Source organism: Melanotaenia boesemani, chromosome 2, assembly GCF_017639745.1.
Source record: "Melanotaenia boesemani isolate fMelBoe1 chromosome 2, fMelBoe1.pri, whole genome shotgun sequence".
In the NCBI taxonomy this organism is placed as follows: Eukaryota; Metazoa; Chordata; class Actinopteri; order Atheriniformes; family Melanotaeniidae; genus Melanotaenia; species Melanotaenia boesemani.
This window is the reverse complement of record NC_055683.1, coordinates 37,542,442-37,558,415: the sequence shown is the minus strand read 5'-3', so window position 1 is coordinate 37,558,415 and position 15,974 is coordinate 37,542,442. Positions and strand designations below refer to the sequence as shown.

Here is a 15,974-nt window from a genome sequence, read left to right as displayed (position 1 = left end):
ATTTATAAACAATCAGAAGGGTTTTAAAATCTATTCTGTGACTGACTGGAAGCCAGTGTAAAGATTTCAAAACTGGTGTGATGTGTTCAGATCTCTTAGTCCTGGTTAAAACTCTAGCAGCAGCATTTTGGATGAGCTGCAGATGTTTCAGTTCAGGAAAATGTTCATGTTTGTGTTTTATAGGTTTTTTTTCCCACAAAATTAATAAAATACAACCACCATTCCCAAAAAGATGGGTTGCTGTGTAAAAAAAAAAAAAAGTAAATGAAAACGGAATGCAACGATTTTCACATCTCATTAACCTATATTTTATTCCCAATAAAACATAAACAACATATCAGCTGTTGACATTGAGACATTTGACTATTTCATTGGCAATATGAGCTCATTGTGCATCTGATGGCAGCAACACATGTCTGTAAAAAGTTGGACCAGGAGCAACAAAAGACTGGAAAAGTTATAAATTCAGTCAAATTTTCCTCAACGTAAAATTGTGAAGACTTTACAGATCCCACCATCTACAGTGTATAATATCAAAAGATTCAGAGAATCTGGGGGAATCTCTGTGTGCATGGTACAAGGCTAAATGTCAAAACTGGATGCTGGTGATCTTCTGCATTTAAAGCACACAGGATTTTCTACTGGAAATCACTGCATGGACTTAGGAAGACTGAAAATTAATACTTCCCATAAAATGTTTGCATGCTTTAAATATGTAAAAAAAAAGTAGTGCAATCTGATGGACAACTACAAGAATTTAAATAGAAGACTAGTAATCCAAAATGAAATGTTAACATCAAGAAATGCATTTGTTTGTGAAATGTGGCTTCAAAGATGGCATTTACAATATGGGCATTTTTTGTCTTTAGGACCAAATGTGTAGGTTGTATGTTTCTTAGGCATTTTAAATTAATTCTAAGGAACTGACATTACAATTCTTAAATTATCTAAAAGAGGTATATTATTTAAAAACCTTTGTCCATGAATACTTGTTCAGTTTTCCTTGTAATGGACTGTTTTCTGTCAGTAACAATGGAAGTTGCTCTGATTGCTGCTGCTTTCTTCCTCCTGAATCGCAACAGACCTGCTGTGATTTATCATCCTGAGTCTGTTTTCCGTCATTTTCCTGCAGAAATGCTGGGAATAGGTTTTTAAATGAGCTGTTGTTGTCTGTGTTGCATCTTGGTGAGGCGATACAGAACTGGTTTGTTTTTAATCTGCACCAACAACTGCTATAACACATCACAAACCGCTCCAACAGAGCGGGCAGACTAATGGATTACTGAGACTCTGTGAGCTGATTTTCACACCAGGAAGTCATAAAAGAAAAATCTGTAGCTGTTTGGAAGGAAGAAAAACTAATTTAATATCTATTTTATAAGTAAAAATATTGCAAATGATTGATGACGTGTGAAACTTGCATTTTACTCAGTAGGAATACCAAAAAAACATCTTTAAAATTAAGTGTAAATAATCTGAATAAGACACACTGAAGGCACAGAGTCCCAGTCGGTTCTTTTCTTCTTCATCTATGGTCCTTTTCTCCAAACCTCCTCTCCAGAAATGTAGGTGGCTTTGACGTTGAGGGCGTCATCCAGCAGAACAAGGTCTGAAAAACAGGTGGTAAAAGTAAATATGACTAGACTGAATCAGGTAATAATTCATTCATTAATTACCCAAAACAGATTCAAAGCCCAAATAAGCTGAATTTCTACATTAAAATCTGTTTCTTAATATCTGGTGAAAAAAATAAAATAGTAGTTTGAGTTATCACTCATGCTCAGATCTGATTGGCCGGATTGAGAAATATTAACTTAAGCTAGAACGTGAGTAACTTTATTATTTCTACTCTTTAATAAAACCAACTGGTGTTGTATTCTACATGACTGGAAATCTTGATTAGTCACCTTTACAACCAGTTAGAACTGGTGAGGATGGAGCTTCTGTGAAATGAGCTACACAGCTAAACGTGGGATAACACCTCAAAAAAACACCAAATTCTTCTGTAACGTTCTCCTGTTGGTGTTCACTCTGGTTCTGAGATTCTTGGTGGACTGGATGGTTGAACTCTCCAGCAGTAGAAAGGGAAAAAAAATACATACTGGTAATTTTTACACTTTATTCATTTTAAACTGTCAGGGACCTCAGTAGGACGGGAGCACCGTCATCCTGGAGAATGGAGTTAGGTCCCAGACTCTGGATACACGGGATCATCTCTGGAGAACACTGCAGTGGATTTTACAACATTTTCAGGAGAGGTAAATTTTTTGTTGTGTTACTCACCATCCTCACTAGTTCAAACTGGTTGTTAAGGTGACTAATCAGGCTGTCCAACCATGTGTAATAAACCACCAGTTGGTTTTTTATTAAAGGGGAGAAATAATCCACCAAACACACGCTTTCTTACTTTTTGTGCCAAGTTTAAGTTCTGAGTTTAGATTAAAACAAAAAGAAAAAAAAAGTCAGATGATCTGATATAAATGGGTTTTTAATCTAAGATGTATTTTAAATGTTAATGTTAATTCACAACTCAACTGCAATTCAACATTACTAAAAAGTTTCAGAAAAGAATAAAAAAAGTAATTAAAAATGTTTAAAAATAATTATATAAAAATAACAATATACATACAATAAAAATCAAAACAAGCATAAATAAATGAACAAACAAAAGTAAAAAAGATTTTAGCTGTTGTCTATATTTTCCTGTTTATATTTTTATTTCTGCTTATTTTAATTCATTTTTACTGAATAATTTAGTTTTTGTGGCACTCTCATCATCCTATGCATCATCATCATTCCCGTGTTCCCAAATGTCTGACTGATAGTGTACATCCCAGAACATGTCGGAAAACGTCCCCACAACAAGAAACAAATTCAGGATCAGCTGACAGCAGAGCTCAGCAGGAACTATCAGCTCTGGTGTTGCAGACGACAGTAGGAGGGTCTGACCTGCATCTGATCCGTAGTCCAGCTTCCCCTTCTTGTGGCTGATACCGAGAAGCTGAGCCGGATGAAGCGAGGCAGCTTCCAGAGCTTCCTCAACACTGCAGCCTGAAAACAACAGAGAGGAAGTCAGAGAGCATGTGGAGCTGAAAGGATAACCTGACAGGCGGCTAAAATACGTATCAGGGATCAAACAACGTCTCTGTTCATGTTATCTAGCATCCTTCGACTAGAAAGAGGTCACATGATCTTTTTGGGAAGACTTTTCTGCACGTTTACATGTGTTAAAGCTTTATGTTTGTGCTAAAGGTCGGCAGGAAAAGGAATTCTTGTTTCCTGAAGATGCTCCTAAACGTCCTGCAGTATTTCCTGTCCACAGGTTTCCTCCATCCCTTGATGGTCCTGATGTGCACCATAAACCTGCTCGTGGTCAGTCTGACAGGATGCAAACATGAGCAGCTGCTTTGTTGCTTTGACCAATCAGCTGATAAACCAGGAGCTAAAATCAAGCATTTGAATAGAAAAAGTTAAGATGGCATCAATTTTATTTAAAAAGATAAAAACATTAATTAAAGCATGAATCTTTTCCCACTCTGTAACGTTTCCATTCCTTCTCCCAACACGTAAAGCTGTTCGAACATTGAGGAAACCAGGTGATGAAGAGTTTCAGGAGTTATTTTGTCCATTTTCCCTGGAGACACATCTTCAGGTGTCCAACAGCATGGGGTCCTGGTTGTAGCCTGGTCCAGTACCCTCCTCTTCCTCAGCCATGATGCTGTAGTGTCGCAGAACTGGGCTTTTGTCCTTCTTCATCCTTTTTTTCCTAACTTAGATCTGAAAAACTGATCCGTCCATTTTTCTTTAAGGAACTTTATTTTGTCGCATAATTAGAGACAAACTGCAGATCTTCTGACCATCTTTGCTCCTCAAAGACTGATTTGAGGCTGCAAGTTAAATGTAGATTTAACTATGACAGGAAACGTTTTTCCATCACTCTTAATGACTTGCCCTTTGTGTTTCGGTCTTTTTCTTCCTCCCACCACTGTTTGATAAAAATTTGTCCTACAAACTGAAAAAATGTAAAAATACACATTTCTTTTCTGTATTTTAACGTATGTTTGGGCTACATTTATGTTTCTCCTAGCTGTCAGGATGGAGGACGGTCAGTGATGCGGTTTTTATAGAAAGTGTTCAGAAAGCCAACGAACTGACCTGAGGCCTGTTTGAAGTGGCGCACACACATCTCCATGGTGGCTATGCTGCCGCTGAGCGTCTTAGTGCCTGAAAGAGTGAAATTACAGTCAAATTAAAAAGCAGATACGAGTCGACCGAGTCACCACCTCACTTCTCTGCGTCTCCTTCCACCGTTCAAGTTAGTTTTACTTCCATTTCACTGCTGATTCACATCATATCTGCAGTTAGAGAATGTAATAAAGGCTGGCAGGTATATCTGGGTTTGAAAGTTGTTACCATGACAACATGCTCCAAACATGGATGTTGATGTGAAGCACTGGATGACAGGAACATCGGAAAAATGAATGAATAAATGAATAATGAATAAATGAATCTAAAATCAGAACATAAAATAAATAGATAAATTCGTGAAAAGGCAAATGAAAATAGATAAAAAAAATTAAAGTAAATAAAAGTGCATAAATAAATGTAGATAAAATAAAAATAATAAATAAAAGCAAAATAAAAGTAAATAACTAGATGAATCAATATAAACAAATAAAGTTAATAAAATTTTCAAAATCTGAATAACTGGAAAACAAATCAAGAAATATAAAAAGACATAAAAATGTAGAAAAAAAAATTATAAAACATAACAGAATATTTACTGTAGAACATTTATTCATTTTTACCTTTATGTTTTCATTTATTTCTGGGCTTTATAAATGTGTTTATATATAGTTAGTACACTTCTCAGCCCTTTAATTATTATTTTTTCTTTATAACGTTATTAATTTAATTATAATCCCTTTATTTTGTCCTTTCTAAATCCCTTTCTTTTCTCTCTCCCTTTGCTTCTTATTTTGACTTTTCTTTTCCCTCAGGTTATACAAGCAATTTTCCTTTTTTAATATAAATTTAAAAATATAATTTGTATTTAATTACAGGATCTTTAAAACTAATTCTTTGTCCTGCTTCCTTCAAACTGCCATAATTACATAAATCAGTCAGGAAATGTGTTTTGTTTGGACAAAAATAGTAGTTTCCCAGAAAAAGAAAACATTTGTCCATTTAAGAGCTTTTTTATGTAACTGGTACAACAGAATAAAATAATAACATTATCATCCAAATATTTGAATCCTTTTGAATGTTTGGATGATGAATTAGGACTTTGAAGAGTAAAAGATGGATTTAGATGTTGACCTGCCACGTAAGCGTGGAGACCCTGGATCTCGATGACCTGCTGGCCCAGAGTGTGACGCCCTGGAGGAAGACCCATCGCTGTGATCGCATCCGTCACCAACACCAGACCTGGAAAAACCGGAGAATTTCTAGCAAACTGAAGAGAAACACAGATGCTGCACCATCTTTCTCCATCATCTAGACTCTAATACATTCAGTAAAAAAGTTGTTCTGTTTGAATTATTAAAACATTTCATAAGACAGAAGTGAAACATGGACAAGAAGATTAGTTTTTTTTTCCCTCATTAGTGTTAATTGCCACCAGCATCAGTTGCCATGGTGATACACACCAGAAGTAAACCAGTGAGATGAAAAAGGTCTAACGTCATAAAACTGTTTTATGCGTAGAAAACTTTAAACACAGTCCTCGTTTATCTGCCTGCAAAAAAACATTCCCCTGCAAAGTTCGGGAAAGTGTATAAATGTGCACCGAACTCTGACCTGGTCACTGCTGGTGTTACAGCATCCTCAGCATCCACAGATGTTCTTTTACTCCTCAAACCAAGAATGACTCCATTGGAAATGATGTTATTTGAAACAACATGCAGCCTAATTTGTGTCTAAACTTCCAGAAGCAGCTGAGACAGACAAGTCATCCTCAGAGAGCTGATCTGATTGGTGAAATCGTGAGATTGTGTTGCAGAGTTAGAATAACTGGACAGACACTTTTCTGGTGAAGATCACAGGGGGTTTTGGTGGACGTAGGAGACAAAGTTGACATTTTCCAACCATCCCTGAGCTGGATGGTAGCATCTTTGTAGGATGTTCTCATTTCTCTGGGCCAGAATATGTTCTGTTCCTCCAGATAAATCATCACAGAGCTGAAGTCAAACAAGAAAGAGCTGCAACGATGCTGGAACGTGTCTCCAAAGGTGGAAGTTGTGGTGTGCTCCATCCTCCTTCCATATTTTCTGTATTTCTGATGGTTATTTCAGATTTTATTCTAATTCATTAACAATTTCTACAGACAGCTGATAAATGAGGGAACTGGTTTCCAGTTTTATCCCGTCTAATCATAATCTGGAGAAGATGTTCACACAGACATGACATCCTCACACCTGAACCAGGTGTTAACAAGCCGCAATCGGCTGGTTTCTTTTACAGGAATGCTCCAAAATCCAGTTCTAACCAGCAGGAAGGTGCACATATAAACGCTCCCTGAGGGAATTATAATCCAGCACAGCAGAGAGAGACATCTTTAACTCACCATGTACTCATTCCAGCAGCAGATTAATCACACTGACGATTTCTGACAGGAAAATCACTGAATCCTGTTTCTACGGCAACCAACAAGAGAAAAACATTTTATTTTTCTGTTTGTATTTTTTGCTCCTGGAATGCGTTTCTTCTTGCAAAAATAAACTTGAGTTTTCTGCGGGAACTTTTCAGACCGCCTGCACAGTTACGCGACGGCTAAGTTGTGATTTACTGACGCGTCAAGATGAAGGCAGGTTGAAGACACACCTGAGGGGTGAGCTCTATGTGCGATCCGGAGGGCGGCGGGGTTGGTGTGGATCCCGTCAGCGATCATGCCGTAGAACACCGTCCGGCCTGCAGGGACCTGATCGCTGGTCAATAATCCAACGATACCTGGGTCACGATGGTGGAACTGGACCACATCACAGAAACAAGGATTATCCATTTCAGTACACGAGTCATTTTCCTGGAAAAGTTGTAAACTGTGGCTCTACAAAGCTCACTGAATTGGACCAGGATGGACTTACAGGCAACATGGCGTTGAAGAGGTGAGTGATGAAGGAGGCTCCGTGGCGAACAGCCTCCTCAGCCTGCGACAGGTTTGCCACTGAGTGACCTACGGAAACCAGTTAATAAACATTTAATCACACCTTCAGTTTAAATGGAAACCATGAAACTATCTGAGACCAGAGAGGATAAAAAATATGCATACCTTCTATTAGAATGAAAACCACAATCATTTCCAAACTTTTCTCACCTTTAAAGTGACCTTTGAACCTGAACAATTCAACTGGACAACAAACTAATCTGTATAAATATAAAAATAAATAAAAATAAAAAAACAGTTGCATGAATGTTATTAAAGAGATCCCACTGTAACAGAAAAAGGGTACAAAGACATTCCCACAGCATTGGACATCCAGTGGAAGACAAGGAAGACAGTAGTTATGAAAAAAATTCCCGTTCCACCAAAAATACGAAAACTGGTCAGGGATGTATGGAGTTTGAGTAGGGACATAAGTGATGTAACTCATACCTCCATCTACAGATACAAATTAGGTCTGAATGATTAATGGTTTTCAAATCGAAATGACGACTTTCAGACGTTGCAATTAGCAAATCTTAAACAGCGTTATTAATCTACGTGTTACAGGGCGCCTGATCTGAGTTTCAAACCTGCCGCATCCACGGTTTTACAAATCCACTCGCTGCGGATGTATTTACTATCGTCTTTCGTGTGTGACTGTAGAGTCCTTTCTTGAGAGTTAAAAATGTGTCCAGCAGTGATTCTGCTCTATCTGAGCATCAAACATGTTTACATTGGATTTGCTTTGTGTTTCATTTCCCACACGCTTTCAATCATCTGCTTTCTCACAGCTGTTGAGATGAGGAGGAGGAAGAGGAGGCAGCAGCAGTGAAGAAAGGACAGAGTAACCGGGTGTTTGTGCAAAACTGTGGAGACAGTGCGAGTTACTCTCGCTCCTGAAGTGAGAACGAGACGAAGACGAGGTGAAGACGGGGTAGGCTACATCTTTAAATTAACCATCATGTGTCAGCTAAACTCAGCTTAGGAGTCACGTCTTCAAACCTCATCATAAACTAATTGCCATAAATGACTGGACAGAAAACTTCGATCAGATTTTCAGGTGGCTGAAGCCACATATTGTCCGATACGTGTTCTGTCTGGAGCGTGACTATCTGCGCGGGCACACACGTGTTCATGTGTGTGGCATCGGGTGAAACTCTGCCGTGTGTAGAACAGAAATCATGTAGAGAGAATTCCCCAAACCTCAGACTGTTTAGTTTTTACTACAAAGCAAAGAATAAACCTGTTCCAGGGGAAACTTCAGGGTTTTGGCCTCAGGTTGCATCATGTGATTGGTAAATGAAAACGTTCATATCTCAGCTTGTTGTTCTTATTGGAATATAGAGGAGTTCAGATTTTAATGCCATGTGATATAAATCTGCATGAACACTGAACAGAAGCTGGAATCTGAAAATTAAATCACAAACCATCTCAATATTGGTCAGGAAAGTTTCAGTTAGATGTTTCTCCCATATTATTCAGGCCTAGTACGAACCAAAGCTTCAAGTACAGTTTATTTCTGCAAGTCAGAAAGGACAAATACATTTTTTATTAATAATTCTCACCTAACGACACAGTGATGCCCCGCTGACACAGCTCCCTCACCACCGACTGGCTGCCAGCCAGCTCAGGGGCCAGCGTCACCATGGCAACATTGTCCAGGCTGCCGTAGACCTCCATCAGTTCGTCAATTCCTCCTGACCGAAAGGTACGCAGGTACGGCTCTGGGTGGGCTCCTCGCTTCTCCACGCTGATGAACGGACCCTCCAGGTGGAAACCTGCAGAGTTTTTACAGGATCAGTAGTAAAGTCAGTAAAGCCACAAAAAAGTCCCTAAATAGTCTGTTTTTAGAAAATCTGTGGAGAAAATGTAAAAAATATAACCGGGTTATAGAAATTAACTATAAAAGACTAGAAATACAGCACAGAAGCATCTAGGAGAGTGAACAGAGCAGACTACTCGTGGAGGAAGCTCAGATTCTTCAGTGTCTGAACCAAGATGCTGCAGATCTTCTATCAGCCTGAGAGTTCAGCCTGCTCTGCAGCATCTGCTAAACCAGAACCAGAGACAGCCCCACTACTGAACTCTAGCAGACTTTCTCACTGTGGAATTATCTTCATCCAGTCTCTTTTCTGACATCTCCCCTAACGACTGCTAGGCCAGCATCAAAATCTGCAGGACTGAGGCCCTTAGGGTCCGGAGCTGGAAACCTGTACCTTGCCAGACGGGCAGGGTAAAAACCGGATAGCGATGGATGCATCAGCTACATAAAAGCACAGCGTGACACCTTCCTTGAATTATAACGAAGAAGAAGATGGTATAAAAGAAGGAGGAGAATGGTGGACATCATAGAGTCTTCTTGAGATGTGGCTTTAAAAAATAAATCAACTATTTAACAGCATGGAGCTGTTCCTGCTTTCTTCTTATTGTTATCCTCTGCACAGCACAGTAAGGAAACAACAGTGTGTTCAGACAGAGGCTACTTCAAGTTCCCTGCAAGACAGAAAGGTGCAGGAGTGCTTTGACAATGATGGACTGTTTAAAAAAATGAAAATACCTACTAAAGCATTATAATTTCTCTTTGGGTGAATGAGATTAATTAAATGACAAAAAAAAAAAAAAAAGATTTTTCAAGAGTTAAATGGAGAGAGGTCGTCTTCGGGGTTTCTTTCCATCTCTAGTAATATCTGGAATCTTGTATGACATCAGGGAAGATGTCCATCATTTTAATCTTTATCAGGTCAGATAAGATTCCCAGAGTCATTTCCATCCCTGCTGAGGAGCACTTTTTCTCCATCAGAGGACGTTTTTTTGATTTAAACAGTTTCCATTCACATTTTTAAATGTGATTTTTAAAAAGTGGTAACAAAACCTGACTGACTGTCTCATGTAATAAAGACAGAAACCATGACCATGGAGCTATCAAAGACAGGCCAGGCTGGTCTGTCCCAGCTGGTCTGTATCCTGGTTAAATCATGAAAACTGTCACATGACATAAAATTAAACAAAACTTTATTTACAAGCTGGTCTTTTGTCATCAGTGTCTCATGTGTTTACATGAGGTCTATTTCATAACTTCAGTGATACAGAAATAACACACATGTCGCTGCAAACGTCTCTTCTTACCCAGAACTCCAGCTCCATGTTGGCCCTCGTTGTGCACTCTGACCTGAGGCAAAACCTGAAACACATTCAGCTATTTCACTTCGCGGTCCCTAAAGTCAGACTACATGTGTTAAACTTAAAAAACAAACAAACAAAAAACGGCACCTTGTGGTAGACGGCGGGAGGAGAGGTGACCAGAGTCGGACAGAAGGACGTTACGCCGTGTTCCAGGATCTTTTTGGCCACAAAAGAAACTCCGGCACTGACGTCCTCGGACGGCTGAGAGAAATCGATGCCGTAGCCTCCTGCAGAGACCACCATCATGATTAAACACTCTCCACTCATCAATACCAGCCCACTGACTCTGTTTACACACAGTAATCTGATTTCTGTCTGGGATCAGAGCTGAATGATTCATTTCGTCAAGAAAACAGATTTACAATTATTCCAAGATCACATCCACTGTGTGTTGTAGAGATCGACATTAAAGTAAAACTTTCCCTATTTCCTGAGGAAACTAAGACCTTCCTCATTCTTCAGCAAAAGTTTACGAAGAAAAGCTCCATGAAACAGTCTTCATTTCATTACTCATGCTGTATTAAAAGTCAAAATTTGTCATTATCAGTGAGAGAAGCTCACAGCGGCAAACTGTATCCACCAAAAACCATTTATCCTCCTTATTTATGAAGCCTCTGATAGTTTTCCAGCTTTATATTTAGTATTTTATCACCAGGTGTCCAGAAACAAAGTTATTACACTTTAAAAAAAATAATAATCTGAAATTGGCAGGATCTCAGTGAAAGAAACTGTGGAAAGAAACTAATTAAATCAGATATACAGAGCTACATGCATGTAGACAGAGAATTGGGGAGAAATCTACATGTGTAAATCTGATTTCTCATTATCCGCTAACGGCAGTTATTTGATAAAGGATATCAGATTCTGCTGTCTACATGACAACTGGAATTATGTGTTGTCTACACGTGTAATTTGGTCCGTGTTCAGGAGACTTGATGCAGCAAACAGAAAAACCACTGGAAACCCTGGGGTCAGTGTTGAGCTGACATGCAACCGGCAAAAGGACCAAACCACAGAAGAAGAGGAACCGAAACAAGCACAAGATGATGACGCTGAAGACATCAACTGTAGAGATGGCGTTAGCTTCTGAAGAAAGGTCGTGTGAGTGTTTAGGGTGTGTTGCGTGTTTGCAAAAATCTTCATAGCGGTGCATTACCGCCACCAACTGTTGTCCAAAATTGACGTCACGTTAGTGGATGACCATGGCGTAAAAGACACATGGAAGGATGTATGAAAGAGATGTACCTGTTTCCGTACGTAAGGGAGCATAAATGGGCCTTTACAGTGACAGTGAGCTGGATTTAGACCACTGTGACATGTTGGTTTTATCTGCTCATAAAAAGTTGCTGCAATAATAAAATTACTTAAAAAAAAAAAAAACTCGGTCTGGAGTTTCATCTGAAACCAGCTGAGCATGTTAAGCTGCGTGTGTGTGTGTACCATTAATCTGGACGTCTATAAAGCCCGGTGCAATAATGCTGCCTTCACAGTCCACCTGCTGGTCGGCGTAGCCGTGCTCATCAAAGAACAGCTTCTCTGGATCTAAGATCTTCCCTTCACGCACCCACAGGTCCTCCCTGCACACACACTCACATGGATGAAGTTATCTGCGTTATTTCAACTCATTTTCAGGACATCCCATGTACTCGAGACTCAAAAAATTCTGTGATTTTCACTAGCGCCCATTCTCTGTGACACTTTACGATTTTTTCAACTTTGAAAATAATCACACCAAAAAGGCTTTGTTTTATAAAGTAGCTCACTTTATGCATATTTTATGTCTGGTGAAATTCAGAATGGAAATAGTAATCTGGAAGCAAATACCTGAAATGTATGAATGTGCAGCTTAAGAGATTTTGTAAAAAGTTCATAAAAATATTGATATTGTGACAAATAAATGTAAATTTCTGACGCAATGGTCATTATATTTTAGGTTAATAATGAACAAATAATAAATTAATATAAGCTACAGAAACAAGCTACAATATGTAGAAATTCCAGAGTGGTGAAATAGTAGTGAAGATAGTGAATGGTTAAATAGTGGTGAAATATTCCCCAAGTGGTGAATATTTGGGATCAAGAAAAATAAAGAATTGCATAAAGAAAATTTGTTTATATTCAAAGAAAAAATAATATTTGAACTCTAAATTTAAACAGAGGTCAGATTTACATTTCCACAAGCAGTTATAGACCAATGAAACTCTGACATGAAAACTTTTTCCAGATTTGAAGAGGCTGGCATCCAGAAACCAGTTCATATATCTGACTGACCATCAGTGCCTTCAACGGTCAGTGTTTGCGTCTCAAAGCTTTGAAAAAAATCAAGAAGCTGAGGCATTCACACAGCTGTTTTCTGAAGGCCCGAACATGGTCCACCACAAAATCTAAGTACTTTTTTTTATTTTTGAGGCGCTGACATGCCAACCAGGTATAATGTTTGACAGACATGTTTTAGTATATTCTGAGAGTAGGTGGAGTAAAACTGTAGCAAATTTCAGTTTCATACGTGGTGTAGTTCTTGAGATGCTGAAAATGGAGGTAAAATAAGGATGCAGGAAAATCGCACCAGAATAAACACATTTTTTTTAAAAACTCAAGTGTGTGAAGTGACTTGGAATGACTCACTAACACAACGAACTTTCAGGCTGTTAATCACAACTAACTCTAAAATCAAAGTCTGAAGTTAATCCTCACAAAGTGATGCACCTCTGTTACCATAGCGATCTGCCTCAGTTAGCTTCTTGGTGCCAAACAACCTAAATGAAGGCCAGAGGAAGCTGCCTGGCTGTTGGTGTGCATACCTCTGCAGAGTGTGGTCTCTCAGTATTCTGCAGTTGATGAACTGAGTGATGGGCGCGTCGGACACTGATTTGTTGGACGGCATGACTGCTCCTGTCAGCAGGCGGGTGGAGACAAACTTCAAAGGACTGAAAGGCACAGCAAAACAAATCAAATGCTCCTTATAGGAGCAAGAATCACATGAAGATGAAAAACTTTCTTTTTGCTTTGGATCAAACACTGAGTTTCAAGCAGGACCACAATTTGTGGATTAGATTATTTTACTTTTTTATTTCTCTGCCATTATTTATTTAACAAGACTCAGAAGAAAAAGTGTCAGAATATAATTAAAGACCACTTAAAGAATTGACAGAAAACCTTTTCTAAAAGGGTCCAGACTGGGATGACGAGGTATTTCCAGTTTCAACAAAAAATTTAATTAGATGCAGGAAAGTGGAGATTTCCCCAAATAACATGCAAAATATTAACACTTAAAAATAAACTATTACAACTTGCCTTCCTAATAAATGTGACAGGCAGAAACAGGACAAGGCTACAGAAAAATGCCGTTTTTACTCACTCCTATCAGTCAGATGGTGAAGATCCACCAGGACTGGATTTTAATCTGATCTTATCGCTCTAGGTGCAGACTTTGACCCCGGATCTTTAGTTTGCAGCTAGAAAAAAGGCTGTTTTAATCTGAGTCATCGACGTCTGCTTCGTTCTCTTCAATCACTTCTGGATCAATTTTAAAGTGAAAACTCTCTGAGCAAAGCTCCATTTATAAAACCCCAGATTTAAGATCTCCTCAGCTCTGAGCTCATCGACATACCTTCACAGAGAAAACCGTTGCAACCCTGATAGTTGATTCTGTCCAGGGTTAACTTCGGCATGAAATAAATCCAGAAAACAGCTCTGGTACTGGGACGGTTTGAAGTTGTCGAAGCGTTTGCAAGAGCAGGTCCGCAACAAACAAACAGCAGAAACTACATTCCGGTCCGGAACCAGCTGCTCCTCGGCTACACGGCGGAGAAACGGGAGACAAACCGGGTTTTTAACCCGGCGTGTGTTAGCCTGGCTGGACCTGAAAGTGTCCGCAGAAGAAGAATCTGGCTGACAGGAGCGAAGGAAGCGGAGAAAGTCACGTGACTGAGCGGAGCTGCAGGTCAGCTGATCAAAACAACAATAGTTACCGGAAGTTCAGCTGAGTCATGAGCTCACGAGTCACACTTTTTTAAACTTTTTTTTTTTTTTTTAAACTTTATTAAACAACAAGTATAAAATACATGAACATAACTACATTCAGATTGCCAGCGGTGCAATACTAAAATAATATTTGAGTCCGATATTGACAATACAGACACACACGCACACACACACACACACACACACACACACACACACACACACACACACACATGTTGCAACATTTATTTTTCAAAAGCAATGTTTATTATGTCTTGCTTAATACACATTGTAATGGTGCAGTTATAATAGTGTATTATTATTTGTATGGATTTTTAAAAACATCCTTTCATTTAATGACCACTTAACAAGATTAAGACAGTAAATGAAGAAACATGAAAAACAGGAAAATTGAAATTCCCTCCATTTTGAAAAGACACTGCATGTGCTGTGTTGGCCACACCCCCACAACAGGGGCATCAGAAGAGAGTTCAAGATGTTTTCTTAAAGGAAAAGTATTAATCACATACATACTATAAACAATGCTTGACTTAGAGGTCTGAGACTCATGTCCTTCACAGAGGACAAAAATGAATTGTCAGGTCTCAGGAGATTATATATATATATATATATGTATAAAGTCATCCTTTTGGATGACAATTGGATGACAATTAGTCATGATAAAAGTTGAATATACTGGATATAAAAGAAGTGAAAACACTCAAAAAGTATCACAAATTATTAAGAAAGACTTTGAATTAGCATTAATTGGCTTTGAAATAAGATTTTTAAGCAAAACAACAACTTATTAAACTACAAAATCGTCCATCATCTGCATTTTAGATCAAGACTAAAAATGCCAATAAAAATATAATAAAATAAAAAAAACTTTATTAATCCCACAGCGAAGTTGTAAGTAAACAAAGGTATATACAAATTTTGTTTGATCACTTTACATGAAATATAATTTTATGTATAAAAAAACCCCTTCAAAATAAAATGAAAGTGAAGAAAAAAAGTTGGGACCAGCGTATAATAATCGCTGCCATTAAATTTAAAACGAGCTCATATTTTCCATTAAATTGTAAAATGTCTCAGTTTCAGCATCATATTTTGTTTATGTTCCACTGGGAATCTAATATGAGTTGATGAGCTATGCAAATTATTGCATTCTGTTTTAACTGACATTTTATTTCCATTTTTATACGTGGGCTCAACTTTTTTGGAGTTGGGGTCATATATCAAATTATGAGTGAATACATCTGTTTGATAGGAAAAAAAACAGGTTTGGTATCTTTTTTATAAACATATCTTACATGTTCTTGCGGTATATCCTGATAAATGAAAGGCTGTTCACAGGAACAGACATAAGCTGTTTCTGGGGAGCCTTGCTGTGCAGCAAGTTGCTGTAGATGAGGTGAAATCAGTGTGTGGTGCCTCCATCTTCCACCAGCTGAGACGCTCAGTCACAACTAATGTATCTTCAAATATGTGTAGATCTGCAAACAGAATTTTAGCACATGATTAATGCAGACTGTAAAACTCAAGCAGATGTTGCTAGGTTGGATCAGCTTCCAACATTGACCAGCAGAGAGCAGTGAAACACAACATTTGTTCCTTCAACAACACAAACTTCTCTGCATGTGTTTTACACTAAACTGGTGGAATGAAATCAATCTTTTTTTTC

At 38.4% G+C, this 15,974-nt stretch overlaps 1 protein-coding gene across 1 annotated transcript; it reads right to left on the bottom strand.

The window, feature by feature from the left end:
* Positions 1 to 200: 200 nt before the first annotated feature.
* amdhd2 (amidohydrolase domain containing 2) lies at positions 201 to 14,272 on the bottom strand. Its single transcript, XM_041975667.1, has 12 exons — positions 13,935 to 14,272; positions 13,126 to 13,251; positions 11,765 to 11,901; positions 10,412 to 10,551; positions 10,268 to 10,322; positions 8,707 to 8,919; positions 7,083 to 7,171; positions 6,823 to 6,967; positions 5,320 to 5,427; positions 4,156 to 4,224; positions 2,950 to 3,051; positions 201 to 1,609 (listed from the first exon to the last, which is right to left on the bottom strand). Exons 2-12 carry the CDS (start codon positions 13,206 to 13,208, stop codon positions 1,530 to 1,532), a joined length of 1,221 nt encoding a protein of 406 aa, XP_041831601.1. The 5' UTR covers positions 13,209 to 13,251; positions 13,935 to 14,272; the 3' UTR covers positions 201 to 1,529.
* Between the last annotated feature and the right edge of the window lie 1,702 nt (positions 14,273 to 15,974).

Bases quoted from the DNA above. Each gene is read 5' to 3' on its own strand.
- amdhd2 (XM_041975667.1), bottom strand. From the start codon at position 13,208: ATGCCGTCCAACAAATCAGTGTCCGACGCGCCCATCACTCAGTTCATC. The intron at 10,323-10,411 runs GTGCCGTTTTTT...AATGTGTTTCAG, and splicing joins CTCCCGCCGTCTACCACAAG to GTTTTGCCTCAGGTCAGAGT. The intron at 4,225-5,319 runs GTCAACATCTAA...TCACTCTTTCAG, and splicing joins TCTCCACGCTTACGTGGCAG to GCACTAAGACGCTCAGCGGC.